This window comes from Primulina eburnea, chromosome 11, assembly GCF_022965805.1.
Source record: "Primulina eburnea isolate SZY01 chromosome 11, ASM2296580v1, whole genome shotgun sequence".
Lineage (NCBI taxonomy): Eukaryota > Viridiplantae > Streptophyta > Magnoliopsida > Lamiales > Gesneriaceae > Primulina > Primulina eburnea.
Window position 1 is genome coordinate 43,226,868 of NC_133111.1, and position 17,088 is coordinate 43,243,955.

At 35.7% G+C, this 17,088-nt stretch overlaps 3 protein-coding genes across 6 annotated transcripts; all 3 read left to right on the plus strand.

Annotated features, from left to right (window-relative positions):
- The first annotated feature begins 402 nt into the window (after positions 1–402).
- LOC140806385 (glycerophosphodiester phosphodiesterase GDPD1, chloroplastic-like) lies at positions 403–2,489 on the plus strand. The gene is made up of 6 exons (XM_073163016.1): positions 403–654; positions 742–926; positions 1,232–1,291; positions 1,386–1,763; positions 1,849–2,045; positions 2,114–2,489. The coding sequence occupies exons 1-6, from the start codon at positions 558–560 to the stop codon at positions 2,310–2,312; spliced, it is 1,116 nt and encodes a 371-aa protein (XP_073019117.1). The 5' UTR covers positions 403–557; the 3' UTR covers positions 2,313–2,489.
- A 3,100-nt stretch (positions 2,490–5,589) lies between these two features.
- On the plus strand, positions 5,590–11,351 carry LOC140806386 (uncharacterized protein At2g33490-like). The gene is made up of 10 exons (XM_073163017.1): positions 5,590–5,798; positions 5,977–6,049; positions 7,071–7,145; positions 7,719–7,780; positions 7,866–7,934; positions 8,881–8,909; positions 8,994–9,201; positions 9,285–9,515; positions 10,028–10,946; positions 11,176–11,351. The coding sequence occupies exons 1-10, from the start codon at positions 5,697–5,699 to the stop codon at positions 11,184–11,186; spliced, it is 1,779 nt and encodes a 592-aa protein (XP_073019118.1). The 5' UTR covers positions 5,590–5,696; the 3' UTR covers positions 11,187–11,351.
- On the plus strand, positions 11,180–16,651 carry LOC140806387 (uncharacterized). Of its 4 annotated transcripts, XM_073163023.1 has the most exons (9): positions 11,180–11,265; positions 12,163–12,328; positions 12,409–12,471; positions 12,559–12,623; positions 12,845–12,975; positions 13,073–13,151; positions 13,238–13,285; positions 13,379–13,434; positions 14,035–16,651. In XM_073163023.1, exons 5-9 carry the CDS (start codon positions 12,859–12,861, stop codon positions 14,065–14,067), a joined length of 333 nt encoding a protein of 110 aa, XP_073019124.1. In that variant the 5' UTR covers positions 11,180–11,265; positions 12,163–12,328; positions 12,409–12,471; positions 12,559–12,623; positions 12,845–12,858; the 3' UTR covers positions 14,068–16,651. The 4 variants fall into 4 exon arrangements, with proteins under 4 accessions (XP_073019124.1, XP_073019121.1, XP_073019122.1 ...); XM_073163020.1 differs by lacking the exon at positions 11,180–11,265 and adding an exon at positions 12,006–12,091 and having other exon boundaries at positions 12,248–12,328; positions 12,409–12,765; XM_073163021.1 differs by lacking the exons at positions 11,180–11,265; positions 12,409–12,471 and adding an exon at positions 12,006–12,091 and having other exon boundaries at positions 12,248–12,328; positions 12,472–12,765.
- The last annotated feature ends 437 nt before the right edge of the window (positions 16,652–17,088 follow it).

Below are 17,088 nucleotides of genomic sequence, written 5' to 3' on the forward strand. Positions count from 1 at the left end.
TAATCTGTACATATTTCCATTGGGTTAAAAAGCTACACTCCGATGATATGAACTTATTTGCTCGCTCGGCCTTGTGGTTTGGGATGATTCAGCTTATTAAATTAAAATAAAAATGGTGGGACGAGGAATTTCAACATGGAAATTTCGGGAAAAAATCCATTCCGCCGGGGTTGAATGGCTGGACCAGCCATCTTCACAAAAAAGACGTGTGAATATTAATTAGTTAGTATGCTTAAAAACTGAGGGAGTATAATAATGTATTGGTCAAGGACACATCAATCACTCGTGGCAACTGGCAACCAACTCTCTTTCTTTTTCTTATCCATGGGAAAGTTCAAACAAATTGGAGGGAGTCCTTTTATAATAAAAATAATAATAATAATAGTATGTTTCTGGAAAAAGAATATCCAAAAACCAAATGGAATAATACTCGTGAATATTCTACTGACCGAGATCCCCGTTCGCTGTCCCAATCAATCATCCACCCCTTAAAATCATCCCATCTCTCCAACACCATAACAAAATTGAATAACAATTACTTTCCCTGTCCTCTCGCCATGGCCCTCAAAGCCGTTCACGTTTCCGATGTCCCCAATCTTGATCAACTCCAACAGAGTGCGTCCGTCTCTCTTTGTTCCACCCGTTTCTCCACCGGTATTGATATGATTGATTTCTTGGTTTGTTTCTTCTTTGTTTATCTCTTCTTGGTTGTGAGTTTTGATCAGTTTCGCGATTCCGCAGGTGTGGAATTTGGAAGAGCGTCTTCTTTCAAGGCACCCAAGTTTTTAGTCATTGGTCATAGGGGATATGGGATGAATATGTTGCAGTCTACGGATTTGAGGTTCAGCGCAGTCAAGGAGAATACGATTCTTTCCTTTAATACAGCTGCGAATTTCCCAATTGATTTCATCGAATTCGATGTCCAGGTATGTATGTATGTATGTATGTACAAATAATTTTTCGTTTTATGGTTGGTGTCAGCGACGATTGATCGCCGCATCCGTCGAGATAGAATAAAATTAATTACATATTATCATTTTTGTCCTCATGCGCCTAATTTAGTAAATTCACTTTCTTTTTCGATCGTCTTGTCAATTGGTAATTAAGGATCTATTTATCAGTCCCCCTTTTCCTTCACCGTTGTTTCTCCGGAGTAGTCTTGTATGTCTGTCTCTGCTTTTGATTCTTAACATCCTTCAATTAACCACCATATGCACTCTGATTTTTATAGGTAACAAAAGATGGCTGCCCCATCATTTTTCACGATAACTTCCTTCTCTCGGAAGATAACGTGAGTTCTTGCATATTCGGTTCATTCATTATTGTCAGTTACCGTGTTACCTTTTTGATGATGAGGGTTTTGCAAATGGGTATGTTTTTTTTAGGGAACGATATTTGAACACAGGGTCACAGAGTTGTCCCTGAGTGAGTTTCTAAGCTATGGTCCCCAAAAAGAACCTGGTGTGATGGGGAAGACTCTGCTGAGGAAAATGAAAGATGGAAAGGTGATCGATTGGAACGTCGAATCCGATGATCATCTTTGCACTTTACAAGAAGCCTTTGAGAAAGTGAATCCCGCGCTGGGGTTCAACATTGAATTAAAGTTTGACGACAGTATAGTTTATGAGCCAGAATATCTCATTCATGTACTGCAAGCCATATTGCGAGTTATCTGGGACCATGCCAAAGAAAGGCCCGTTTTGTTTTCGTCATTTCAACCAGATGCTGCTCTGCTTGTCAGGAAGCTTCAGTCCACCTACCCTGTAAGTCTGCATATATAAACCACTGAGTCTGAGGATATATCCTGTCTATCATGGTATGTTACAATTGTTAATTGTGTATGACCAGGTGTTTTTCTTGACTAATGGCGGAAACGAGATTTACTCTGATGTCAGAAGGAATTCTCTGGAGGAAGCCATGAATCTATGCTTGGAGGGTGGGCTGCAGGGGATCGTTTCGGAAGTGAGAGGTGTATTTAGAAATCCAGGAGCAGTAAACAAGATAAAAGAATCAAAGCTTTCTCTGCTGACATATGGGAAGTTGAAGTAAGTGCATCGATACTCTCCTTTAGCATGGCAAGAAAGAAAGAAATTAATGTGTCTATTTTTTACAGTAACGTGGCTGAAGCAGTGTGTATGCAACATTTGATGGGTGTTGATGGGGTGATAGTTGATCTGGTTAAAGAAATTACAGAATCGGTCTCGAATATGATGGCGCCATCCGAGGAGATGGAAGGAAAGGCCAATCCCCAATTCTCAAAGAGGGAGCTGGCATTCTTGCTGAAGCTCATTCCCGAATTGATACAGCAATAACATCTCTGCACATATTATACGTACTCTTGTGTCACTGGAGTTAGGATTATACTTAGTGTGCAGTAACGGTTCCCTTCTTCATGCTTTTGCCTTTCGGTTGTCATGTATTTGACACAGATTCATATGCATGGTTTCCCAAATTCCTTGGAATCAAAACAATTTTTCTCCTTCGTTCCATTTTTCATGTTCAAAATTCATTTTTCAAGGCACATCCATCGGTTATTTTCTACGTTGTTAACTTGACTATTATTTGGCAGAATAAACCAGAAATATATATATTTTAAAGTTGGAAGAAAATTATAAACGACAGAAGTGACCAAAAGCATCAGCCAAAAGAATTCATAATCAGCTAGTTTTACAAGCAATTATATGTATAATATTCAAGAGCAAGGCTAGTGATGCTAACATGCAAATGAGTTGAGAGTGATCATCAAAAAATCAAAAGAGGGGTAAAAAGAGATAAAGTGATGTTTTAGATTACAAATTTTAAACAATATGATATGAAAAGTTAAATTAGCTAATGTTCTAAAGTTAATTATTTATTAATTGAATTGTATAGGCTGTTTGGTGTTTTGGGAAGGTGTAGGGATGAATTTAATTATATCTTAAGAAATTTTGAAATTAACCTGAATTTTGTTCATCCAAACAACTATGAAATTTGAAATTAACGGTCACAAATTTATTGATGCAAGCACAACCAGAGTGTTTTCATGTCTTTACCCTCGAGGTTTATCAAGTTAGGATATATCTACTTCATATCATGATTAAAACATACAACCGAAAATTCAGTGTAATCACATATTATATCAAAATATATTGGTCTCTAAAATAAACTCATTTCACATAATATATAATAACAAGACGATAACCAAAAAAAATATTCAATCAACGAAAAAAATAATCGGTTTTTTTTTAAAAAAAAAAGACTCTAATCAAGAAATGAGAAGGTTTCTTGTAAGACGGTATAACATATTTTTATTAGTGAAACGAGTCAACTTTGCTCATATTTATTATAAAAAAGTAATATTTTTTCATGGGTAACTCAAATAAAAAATTTGTCTCGCAAAATTAATTCATTAAATCGTCTCACATTAGTTTTTGTTTGAGAGCTCATTATCTTAAGCATGATTTATTAACATGCAATCATGATTAATCAGTAAACAATGAAAAAGTGAGTTAAAAATTTGTATTTGAATCTATAAAAATTTCGGCATGACTTTTTTGTAAATAAGGCATATCAGAAAATCAAATAATCAAAATAAATAACATATGTCCTAAATAAACATAATATAAGCGTGTGTCAGTCACACACAATAATGACTATCAGGATATAATGGAAGCTCTAACATCCTTGTCTAGTAAGCCTATGAGCCGACAAAGCTTGATAATAACATAATACAATACTCCAAATATATACATGTAGTATTTAGGAGATGATAACATTACGCAGTATCTAAATACAACTGAGTCCGGTCTCAAGGAGCTCTGATACTTCCTGATATTTCCTTTCGAGCGCATGAGGTCGAACCACATGTACCACCTGGCATGTCCACACACAAAAGATACGACGGTCCCCTCTCGGGAGTCAGAAACCACAGTACGAGATATTAAGAAATCACGATATATTATAAAAATTTCAATGATGTCATACATGAATAGGTGAAGATATCAGGATATCATGAGTCAAATTATCGGTATCAACAATCATACATAATATGCTCGAGCCGGTCCATGACTCAGTGGACCGTGCTTGGGATATGACTCAGCCTCGAAGCCAACAACTATCTAAGTCGGACCGAATCAAAGTAGCAAAACATCTCCATGACACAATATTATATATATAATGGATCTCAACCGAAAAATAAATGGATCTCAGTAACATACATACTCAATATGATATATTCAGTGGTATTGTTATGTTTAACTAAAATAAAAATATGTGTGGACATAAGAAATATTTTATTTTATTTTGCTAATCAATTACCAACTCATAATATACAAGTCAGCTTATAATATCACATAAATCAACAAATAAATCATACACGTGATCATTAGATGTCTTTGTCAGACATCGTGAAAAATAACTGATATCTATGTATCTCAATCAATTTATCAGTGATTTAAATCCTCACGAAATCTTGGAAATGACAACTCAGATAAATCACCTGAATATTAATTTAAATGATCTTATTATTATATACCAAACTCATAACCATTTAAATTCAACTACTAAGCCCTTTTAAATTCATAAAAACTCAATATTCGGTTAAAATACCTAAAATATATCATTGCTATTTTAATTTGTCAAAATATTAATTTTAGTTTTAAATGACGCTAAATTAATATTCAAACGACTAACTTTTTAATTTCTCAAACTTTGAATTTTATTTCAAATATTCTCAATATTCAAATTTCATTATTTTATTAACTCGAATTATTGCTATAAATTCTAATAATTATCAACTATCATAATTTTATATAATTATCACATTATTAGTTCAACGATAAATTCTAGTCGCCAAATTATAATTTATACCTCAAACTCACATAATTCTGGAACCTACAACAATAATGGGTGGCGAACTCGCCGAAAAAACGATTGAAATCGCACATAAAATCAAGTCGCGAGCTTTCTGCAAAATTTCGGTATCAAAACAAAGCTTACGACATAAGGAACAAAACCCTTAATCATTTTTGAGTTTAAGCGGGGAAGGACGACAATTTTGGCGTGAAAGAGGTGGCGGTTCGTCGGAATTTTAAATAAACCCTTCAATATTTGTATCAAAACGTAGCTCTCGTCCTGGGCTTTCTGAGATGTGTTCACTTTTTATTTTCAACAACCGGAGAACGATATGGCCGATCAAAAATTCGAAAATGGTGATGAGGGTTTGAAGAATATGGATTTACGAGAGAGAAACTGAAGATGAGATAATATATATATATATATATATATATATATATATATATATATTGTGTGTTTTTATTTTTTTTTAATTCAAAAATTTGAAATGATGTATTTTATTGCAATTTATGTGTGCTATAAAATTTTAATATGCATTCTAATAGTGTTTATAAATAGATATTTTCTAATAAGTATATTAAACACAATTTAATTATCTGATTTTAATTAATCTTAATTATTATGAAATAATATATAATTAAATCGGATGATTATATTTTGTGGCAAAAAATATATTGATATATTATTTATGGATGAGCCATTGCATCCCTGATTATGATGCGACAGAGAAATTTTAGCAATGACAATTCCTTCCTTTTTAAGATTTAAAAAATACATTAATTAGGATTTGTTTGACTTTTGACTTTTCTTGTTCTTCTTCACCATGGATTTCATTTGGTAGCGTCAGTCCAGTCCGCTCGGAGATGAAATCGTCTTTGGGAAAGCTGAGAAAAATCGCGATGAACAAAAGTGAGCTCAAGGACAATTGGGATCTCAATATAGATGGAATAGCTCAAGCAGCTAAGGTGCTTCTTTTTCAATTAATGGGCAATTCGGGGTTAATTGTGAAGACGCGGATCTTCTTTTCTAAAACTTGTTTTGCCCTAATCACGCAAACTTGCTTTCTTAACTATTCCAGGGTTGCCATATGTCCTCTGCTGTTTTTTTTTTGCTAATATACTATGTTTTCATCAATTACTGCAGGATATGAAAGATATGCGAACTTGCTATGATAGCTTGCTTTATGCGGCTGCCGCTACGGCAAATAGTGCTTACGGTAATTATTTGATATCATGTCATGCCTGCTGTTACGTTTCTGAAATAATATTTTGGAGTTGTTTTTCAAGCTTTCTCATCTTGGTGCATACAGGGTCCCTGCACCTGCATTTTTTTTCTTCAATCTTCAGAAATGTTTTTCTAGGAGTGGGTTATATTAGAGAATTGATTTTGATTTTTCAGATACTCGAGTTAGTACATAGAGCAGCTTGGTGTAACTATGGTACAAGGACATGACATAGTAGACTCAGATTGATTCTTCTGTAAATGAAATCATAAAATAAATAGCGAAAGTAACTATGATCAATTGAAAGGTTTCATAGAACTGTTCCCTCTTATGGGATTTAAGTGTTTCTTTTGTTTTTTTACGCTTTCTTAGCATGATAATTTCCTCCTCATGCCTATCGAATGTGAGTGAGGTTCTTTTGGCACATGTACACTATAATTTGTTGTCAATATAGCGTGACAGTGTTTTCATTAAAAGACGTGACATATCACAAGACTAATTTCAAGGCAGGACATGACTACAGAATAAGAAATAATTTTTGCAGAGGAGAGTGGTAGAAATATTGTAATAGAGATGATGCTGCCACACTGGTTAACTCATTGTAAATTTTAGTCTCAGCTTAGATTCTTATATACACATAATAGATAGCATTAACTGAGTTGTTGTCAACTTTACAGTGGAAATATAAAATGTGAAGAATGTTATGGTAAAGTGTTTTATTGGACCGATATATATTGCATCACCAAAAATTATTTGTTATTTGCTTCTTGCCTAAATCCGGAAGGAGTTTTCCAAAATCCATGGCGGGAAGTTGCGACTGGATAGATGGTCGAGTGGGTGGAAAAAGGAAAAGGGTAAATAGCAAAGCCTAGTTTGTTTTAGCCAGTAAAACTTTCTTCTGCCGTTACTTCTATGTATAAGTTGAAATATCATGTAACTGCCTGAATGCCTATTGATTTATCTTATCGAACACAATGCATAAATTTTATCATGACTCGTATATGTTTCACTCCAGAGTTTTCAGAGTCATTGATGGAGATGGGAAGTTGTCTACTGGATAAAACTGCAATTCACGACGATGATGAAAGTGGTATGTAATCAATTCGGCTGTCTTTACAATCTACAATTTTTTCCTCGGAGCATTGTGACATGTTGCTGCTATTCAGCTTCTTTGACGTTATCTGATATGTCAAAAGCAGTCAAGCCACACTCGAATTAAATATATCTTGTCATTTATACATCAGTTTGTTTGGTCAATGATCACAATCTGATTTGACCTGTCTGTATTGAGCCTTATTTTACTGCAGTATATGGTATTTAAAATATTCTATTCTTATATTTGACATTTTTTGTAAGAAATGTGCTATTCACTCTGTTCATATTAAGGAAGGGTGCTATACTTTTTGAATAATGAGTTCCAGCGCTTCTGGATGATTGTGATTTCAAGGTAATTTTGATATGCACAGCTCATTACATAAAAACTGGTGTATTTAATCTCGTGTCCATATTATTCTTGATTCCTTCATTCATTTTCGTTCACCTCCTGTTTCACGGTTCACCTCTTGAAGCTTTACCATTTTACTTTGTGGTCAGGTTGCCTTCTAGTGCTAATTGTTTGGAAATCAAAGTTAATGGACTCCTTGTTTTTTTTTTTATTTCGCAGGAGGAACATTTTCACTCCTTGGAAGGGTGCAGCTTGAACTTCAGAAACTTGTCAATATTTATGTCAGTGAATACTATGTTGCCAATTGTTTTGCATTACAATGGGTATGGAGGTTTCCTTCATAACATGCTATTCTCTACATTTCAGCGGGGTCATATCATCACGACAATCACAAATCCGTCAGAATCTCTTCTTAGCGAGCTTCGGAAAGTGGAGGTATTTCTCAAATTCAATTATTTATTTGAGGTTACTCAAGCCTTTTTGTTTAATTCTTGTTGAAATGCTTATGAGGTAGTGAATGACTTCTCTGATTTGTATCATTCATCCATATGCACTTCTGCAGACAATAACAATGTCTGAAGACATGAATTGGGCATGTTGCATATGAGTTTTTGTTTTTGCTTAGCTAGTAGTATATTTCTCTAATCTGCAGCAACAACAATAATAAATAGTTGAGCTTTAACTTGCGATGTTCTGATTAGTTACATGCTAAGAGCCTATGACTATTAATAACGGCAAATGTTTCCTATGCTAGAAGCTCTAAAATAAATTATTTTGATGGAGCCTCTTCAATTGTTTGTTATGGTTGATGTGTGGGCGAAAAATTCCTATATTTGTGATATTTCTCTCTTTTATTTTATCTCCCTTTCTAGTTTCCTTTTCTTTTTCCATTTGTTTCCTCCCCCCGAGGTTCTGAATTGGGTAAGAGGGTGGCAGACTTCTGCTGTACCCAATTAATTGTGAAATCTGTTATACCTTGAATCAATTATTTGTTCAAAACTATTGATCAAATCCCTTTGATCCTGGCAAACATTTGCATATAGAATTGCCATGGTCTGAACAATTCATACTGTCATCTGTTGTTGCTAATATGTTGGTATTTTATCTCCCAGGGTATTTACCCAGAGTTTGCTGACTCTGTCGTAGTCAATATCATGCATTTTCATTTCATCATCTGAGAGAAAAATAGGATATCAGCCATTCTCCTCCGTATCCAAAAAAAAAATGAACGAACAAAAAAAATCTAACGCTGTGGGAAAGAGGTGTTTTCAATGGCTGGCATTTACACTTTTCACCCTTGATGCTGACTATTTACATAGACTCTTTGATGTTGCAAGTTTTAGTCCGTAATGGCAATAATGATTTATTTTCACCGGTGCAGGAGATGAAATTGCAATGTGATGAGAAAAGGTTCATGCCTTTTTCTTTTTTTTTTTAGAACTTTGATATTTTCTCTTTGTATCATGGATTACAAGTTGCTTGGATAATTTTCAGAGAGATGTTTGAATATATGGTGGGACAGCTTAAAGAAAAAGGAAAATTGAGACATGGAAAAGGGGAGACTTTTACCGCGCAGCAAGTCCATGCAGTTCGTGAAGAATATGATGAAGCTGCGAGGCTCTGTGTTTTTCGTGTTGAATCACTGAAGCAAGGGCAATGTCGAAGCCTGTTGACACAGGCAGTTCGTCACCATGCAGCTCAGGTCTTGTTTGATTTTCACGGATCAAGTTTACAAATGTGGACCTCTTTTTAAAGTCTCTTATTTTTTACCCTATTTCCTTACAGTCAAATTTCTTTCGGAAAGGACTTCAGTCTCTTAAAGCTGTTGAGCCACAAGTTAAAAATGTTGCAGAAACTCATCACATTGATTATGAACTTGGTGAGTTGCGCGATGGGGAAGTTGTTGACGATGAAGGGAACAATTTTGATACTAAGGATGACAGAGAGTTGAGTGTTGACAATAGACAAAGCAAGCAGGATCTGGACAATACAGAAGTATCTAGAAATTCAATGGAGGTGAGTTGTTTGCTGATTATATGGTTCAATTTTTATCCAAGTGCTTTCCATTAACAGCTTTGTAGCAAATCATTATAATTAATGTAGTACTTCTAATTTCTTTGTGATTTACTGTCTCAAGTGTTGAATGTTGTTTTGGATGCCAAATCAATTTTGGCGCATTTACAATAATGAGAACCACCATCTTTGATCCTTAGGCTATTGTGGAAACTCAAGTTCTGGATATATTTGTTGAGTTAGCTTCCATTAGTTGATTGACTCAATAATCTATTATGTTAGTGAATACATGCAATTCTACAACCAGGGTGCTACCTGTTTATGATATCACATATCAATTTTTCAGTGAGCTAACTATGCTCACCTTTAGCATAGGGAGAGTATTCTTCTGAAGTAAATTACTACATGTTGACTCGTTGCATATTATTAATCTTTATTGTCATTTTGTACTGCCTTTCTTCCAACATCATATATGATTAGTACGTTTGCCTTTGCCTATTAAATGGAATTTGTAGTTGGACCAGGTAGGTGCTCCAAATCCACAAATGTCGAGAATGAAAGAGTTAGAGACACACATTAACAGTGGGAAAAACCAAGGGGAGTTGATGCTTAGTCAACAACATCTAGCAGTCAGTCATTCTGCTCCAATAAATTCAGAGAAGTTTGATTCAGATGAAAAAATCAGAGAAATGCAGAATACTGTGTGGAAACTTAATACTCATGTGTTGCCCACTCCAGCTGATGCCAAGGGTTCAAGAACAAACACTTCTGAAGAGAACAGTGACAATCACTTTCTCCCAATTCCTCGCCCTCTGAACGAAGTAGTTGCTGTACCACAAGTGGATGCACATAGTGGAATTGATGCTCAAAAAATCAAAAGACTAGCATTCTCTGGTCCATTAGCTGGCAAGGCATCATCGAACAAGCTCCAGTTATTTACCAGCGGACCCATTGGTTCTTCTGAACAACCCCAATCAATTTCTGGAAAGGTTTCTCACGCAACTGGTGTTCCTCCCCCACCACCCTCATCTCTAAATGTGCCTCTCATTGCTGCACATCCTCTTCTATCTTCCCCCAAAATAAATGAGCTTCATGAGCTTCCTAGGCCTCCCGATTCTTTAGCTTCAAATCCTGTTCGCTCTGCTGTTGCTCTCGGGCATTCTGCTCCTCTAGTCAACAGAAATCAAGAAGTATCTCCAACATATAGGAATCCTTTACGGTCATCTAAAGAAGGCTCTCCACTTCCGCTCCCACGGCTAAGCATCTCTCGCAGTTTCTCCGTACGTACTAACAGTCAGGCGGCAATATCTCTGCATGCTGGCAAGGGGGCACAATCTTCTCAAATTGCAAAAAACATGGAAGAAGTTGCATCTCCTCCATCAACACCTGTAGCGTTTCTGAACATGAAGTCACCAAACAATTGGAAAATACGAGGTAATCACTATTGTAGCAGAGATACACGCATAAACACGTACATTTTGGTGCTTAAGTAGTTAAGTCATGATTTATAATCCAGAATACATTGACTATTTTAGAAGATTTGGTTGCTATTCATTGCTCTTCGTTTGCGTAGTAAATCAAACAATTAAGTAACATGGAAAAGAGAAAATACTAGATTTTTGCGAGATAATCTTCTCATCCCATTTTATTCCAATTGACACAGGTAGCTACTGAACTATCTGACACAAGCACGAGAAGTGTCTGCATTCTTTTGGTTTTGTGGGCCGAATATGTTTCATTAGCTTCTTGCTGGGTAAAGTTCTGTAAATATAGTTCCATAAATTTTGCGCTGCAGCAGAGCTGTTTCTATTATTATTATTATTATTATTATTATTATTATTATTATTATTATTATATGATCGATTTTGTAGAATAAATGCTCGATTTCTCTTAACTAACAGCTCCATTCGAATGGTTTCTTGAAAATTTGGAAATACGAATGATATGGCTAATAGGAATGAATATATGTAGAGGTCAATTTGGGTGTGATGATGGGCGTTAAAGAAAATAAGAAATTCTGTCGAACCTTGTGAAACAATTCATTACTATAAGTCAGTCTTTAATAATTTATATTTTGTCCATCCTTGTGAAACTCGTCACATCAAATTCGCCAATGTCCCACACGTATTTCTCAGTATTTCATGGGCTTTTGTGTTGATTGCCCAATCCGATACACACACACATGTATGCGTTGTATGTACGTGTGTGTTGCTCTCGGTTTGATTTGATTTGAAATAAAATTAGTTAATCCGAATCGTATCTTTATTCATAAAACAATATTTTAATTTTAATTTGAGTGAATCTCATGTCTCGTGGATCGTAATCTGTAATAATACTTTTAGCATAAAATGTAATATTTTTCCATGAATGACCCAAATAATAAATCCGTCTTACAAATACGATCTCAATTTTGTATATTTTTTTCTCACACAATATGTATGCATTTTTTTTTTTTTTTTTGTGACGAACAATATGTATGCATCTATAACCATAAAAAAGAAAAAAAATAAGTATGCATCTATATTAGTGTCGTCAGCAATTTCTAAACTCCGATTTCTACCTGGAGGACATCACTTCAGGTAAAAACCCTTTGTCCTCCCTCACTTGACGAGTTCCACGCCCTTTGTGATTTTGTATATCTTTTTGTTAGATTCTGAAAGTTGTTGAAGCCGATCGTTTGTTAGCGTGCCATTAAAGTGAGTCTTTGACTTCGAATGCTTTTGAAATCTGTCCAGTTGGAGTGGATATTCTGATTACGATAGCTATTTTTGTTACCCTTTCAGAAGAGGGCTTCGGAGATATCCTCAGAGTTAAAGGTAAGCATGTTTTTCTTCTCCTTTCAAACATGTTTAATGTCGAGCTTGTATGAATAGTATCTTTCTTTCTGTCGCTGAAGGAATGAACAGCTCCAATAAATCTAGCTTGGGGATAATTCTGGCGGATATTATTACTTTGACAGGTTTTTTAAAAGCCCACTGTTCCTCGATTAAATGTTGTCGCAGATGCTAGAATGGTTGGCTTCATGAAGTGTAGTTTCACACTGCAGTGATAGTTTGGTGGAGGAAGCTGTCATTGGTTGAGAGCGAAGAAGCGGGATATCTTGCATCGGAGGTCACTTCCTTTTTGAAAATTCATTAGTTTCATGCTGCTGCTGCTGAAATGAATTTTAGAATTACGTATTGAAGCAGTTGTCATCAATGGGTCGGTTGATTGTTTGCACTCGAAATGGTGCTGTTAAAAGTTCATTGAATTTGTAAGAGTGTAATTTCAGACGGTGATTTGTTATGCATTACGCCCGGTGTGTAAGTCTGATTAAGCATTTGCATTTTTAGGGCATTGTTGAGACATGGCATGCGTTTCAATATGGATTGATGTGCCTTGGGACTTGGTGGCCAGAGAAATAATGGAAGATAGAATTCAACCATCTGCATCAGACATTAAAATATGCAAATCTTCTGATGAGGTTTGTTCATTTTAGATTTGAGTTTCTGTAGAATATACGAACATACCAATCCTAGCAATGTGTGGTTTTGAGACTAATCTATAGTGGTTTATATCAGATTCTCGATCAAGTAACTACATTGTATGATAGTGGGCGAAGTGGGTTTTCTACAGCTGATGCAACCATTTCACTTCAGAGTATGCCCCCGCATGCATGTATTGCTCCTCTTTGTTTTGATGGTGGTTCTTTTATGCACTCTTGTGTTTGTATGTGGCGGAATAAGCTTCTGAGTTGGGTTTGAATGACGTTACAGTGAAAGATATGTATGGAGGTGAATAGTTGTTGGAATTTGAAAAGTATGTAGTTTTTAAATGCTCGATCAACAACCAATTTATAGAATGCACCTGCTCTTTATGTTGAACAGGTTCTGAAGGAGATAGAAAGACTAGTAAGAGTGAAGAAGATGATGGAAGAGACCAGGTGCAATTACGTTAGTGTCTGTACAAGAATTTTGAATGATCTGTACTTATTTTGTAGGTTGCAATTGGAAAAATATTAATTTAATCCTTAACGAGATTCTCCCGGCCTCTAGATCAATATATATCAGTTTTAGCAAACTGATGGTCCTGTGCTTGTGTGAGGGAAGACGACAATTTTATCATTCATCCAACTCACACCATTGATAATAAAATCCCTTGTACATTAACTTATATGCAATACGTATTGTGGAGTACTAATATAATAGTCGGATTGATTGGACATGTGGGCCTTCCTTTGTCTATCAAAATTCTCCAATCTTGGGATGTGAAGCCCATACTCTCAAAGTCTCATCAATTTCATTTCCGCTTTTTTAGTTAACCAGTAATGTATACGAGTTTTCTCTTGCCTCTGCATGCACTACACTACCACCTAGCTTCTCTTCACCACCACCACCACCACCACCACCACCACCACTTCTGTACTCTTGTACGTGACTCATCACCATCGCTATCACTGTTTATATATAATCATCAATGGTCAAGCACTCAAGCACCTACGATTTCTTGAACCTAAACACTACATGTGCTGGTCTCCCAACAGATCAATACTGAACCCTTGCACCAACATCTCTAGAATCTTCTCGTGCCTCTACTGCAAACGCAAGTTCTGCACTTCACAAGCTTTAGGGGGCCACCAAAATGCCCACAAGCTCGAGCAAGCCACCACTCGCAGGGTCGCCGACTCCCTCTGACGCATCCACAACCAACCTCTGGAAATCAACTCTTATGGTTACTGGGTGCATCCTCAGTTCAGCGGTTACCGGCCATGGAGTTCACGAGGATGAGCATGCAGGTGACAATGTCAACCTGGACCTCACTAGAGAAATAGTATAAGTTAATTATTCTACTAATTTGATTGTTGAAGAGGATGGAGCTAATCAAGTACGGGTTTTTGTTGTGATTGTATGTTTAATTTACCATTTAAACTTTTGAATTTTTAATTATTTGTCTCACAATGTTAGATCATACACTTAGCAATGACTTGAATATATATATATATATAATAAATAGGCAACCTTCATTCAAACTTTTTAAATAAAGATACCCAATTCGGTGAATATCTTGTTTGACTTTCTGGTTTTTTATTTTATGGACCCATTCATTAAAACTTCATGTAAAATTTGGTGCAAATCAAGTCCACGATTCGAACATTTGTTTCTTATATAGATCTAAATGAAGTTTGCATTGAGATTAGATTTTCGAAATTTTACAAATCCAACGGGGTTGTGGTGGCGTCGGGGCGGCGCACGGTGGTAGCCGAAATCTCATTGTGAAATAAAAGGGGTTGGCCGAAATTTTCTAAAAGGAAGAGAAGAATTTTTTTTGTGCAATTGTGTATTGTTTCCTTAAAACACATGTTTTGCTCTTGTCAGATATTCATTGTACTATTAATTCATCATATCACATAAGACGACCCTTCAATGGAGACGATAAACAAGACAAAGTGCAGTGCTAGTAGGCAGAGCCTCCATGTTATGTCGGGTCTAAGAACTAATGGTGTACAACCACAACCACATATTTTTCCACTCGATAAGTGATTACAAATTGGAATGTCCGAGGTAAGGTTGTTCAGTACATCATCAAATGATCACTCATCTGTATGAATGGACATCTTCATTATCTTACCAATGAAACATGATGTTTACATCACAAATACTAGTATCAAGCTCAATCGACCTATATCATTATTTTAGACGGCTGATTCGACTAAAAACCATTTTAGAATATACGGTACACTTCCTTATGACTTTCATAATCTTACATTGCGAAGAAGACTTCATGATATCTATAGTATATTCAATGACTTTATCTATATAACTTGCATGAATATGAGATAAGTTAAATATCATAATTGGATAAAACCGTAAAATATATTATTAAAATAAATATTATTTTTACATAAGAGTCGATATACAATAAAAGGTCAAATATTCTCAGTAAAAAAAAAGATTGAAATCAAAATTTTGCAATAGAGTAGGCGGTAAGCACATCAAAGGTTGTATAAAGAGTAGTTAAAGATCAAAACAAGTGTACACCAGCAAAAATGAATTGTAAAACAAAAGGCGAGATGGTCTATATGGTTTACAGCCTTTCAACAGGAGTGGGAATCATGCTTTGACAACATGACAATTGAATGGTTGAGCAACAGTTCTAGATTATAAATCATACAAAACTTCAACAAACTCACCACCAGCTTTCTTATCATATAGATAGAAATATATGAATGCATAAGAGAAGATGCCATGAACAATTTACTAGATAACTAACAACGTTGTCCTTGCAAACCAGACCATATAAAGGCTCCTAAAATTCTTGTCACTTTAATCTAGAGTAACTCACACAATTCAAATTTTGTGTTCAAGCTTGATTCCTTGAGGTGACAACACCTAGTCACTCAGAAGAGGTTTAAAGGGACAAAATTTCAGCGTTTGTTGGATGAGTAGAAACCATCTCATTTCCAAACTATACGTCTCCAGCTTCTTTACAGAGAATTTTTAATTAGGATACACTATTACAAAGAAAAATCTGCAAGGAAATACATAACATTGACGATAAGGAACCATCATATGCAGCAATCTAATGATAATATCATAATAGTTCCACAAGAACCTCTTGCACGTAAAATGAATGCATTCTGATAACACACTGCAATTACAAGGAGAAATACCTAAATAATTCACAAAAGTCAGCTTATAGAATTTATTGCAAACAAGTTTTGAAATGATATCTCGCACAAGACAAGTAGATGCGGTAAATTAAGATCCTTCTGAATTAGATCAAAATGAATTACGTTGTTCTAACCACAAAAACTAGCCCTGCTAGAACTAGCAGACTGAGAGTATGTCAGAAACAAAGAAGCTTCCAGCAATCCAGCCTAAGAAAGCAGACAGTTTCCCTTATGTTAGGGTAAAAGCAGATTAAGTACGAATATATAGAAAAATATAGCAGGTCACACAGCACCAAAAACTAGATAACCTTTTCCATTCAGCTAGATAAAGAGAATGGCTCAATTTTCAGGTAACAAGATACTGTTGCACTTCAAAGAGTTATCTCGGTGAACTACAACTCTATTTGATCTTCACTTCAGGCACAGCCCACACTCCACATTGTCATATTCTAATCCGAAGCAAAGAAAGCGAAAGCAATAAAAAACAAAACCCCGATCAGATCAATAATAAAAAAGGTACAGAACTTACATTCATTCACCATAAAACAAACCTCGTAAAGGTTTAAGCTAAGCAGCGGCATCGCAATTGCTGGAAATCCGCAGGGCGGCCTGAGCTCTACGATTCCGAGTCCTGGATGGCAGAATATTGTCCAAATCAATCTCGGCGAGCAGATCATCCTCCACGTCTGAGAAATTGCTGTCTGAATCATCACTAGAATCGGAATCCACGAGCAATTTTCCCTTGCCTTTCTCATTAATCAGAATCTCCTTCCCCTTTGTGTCCTCATCCGAAAGCCCTACTCCATCCTCATCACCGTCGTCTTGTTCGGCGTCATAATCCTCATCGTATTCTGATTCCGCCATTGACAATCCATCGGTGTTGTAGAGGAGTTTGCCATTGTTTTCTTCTTCAAGTTTTTGCTTTTT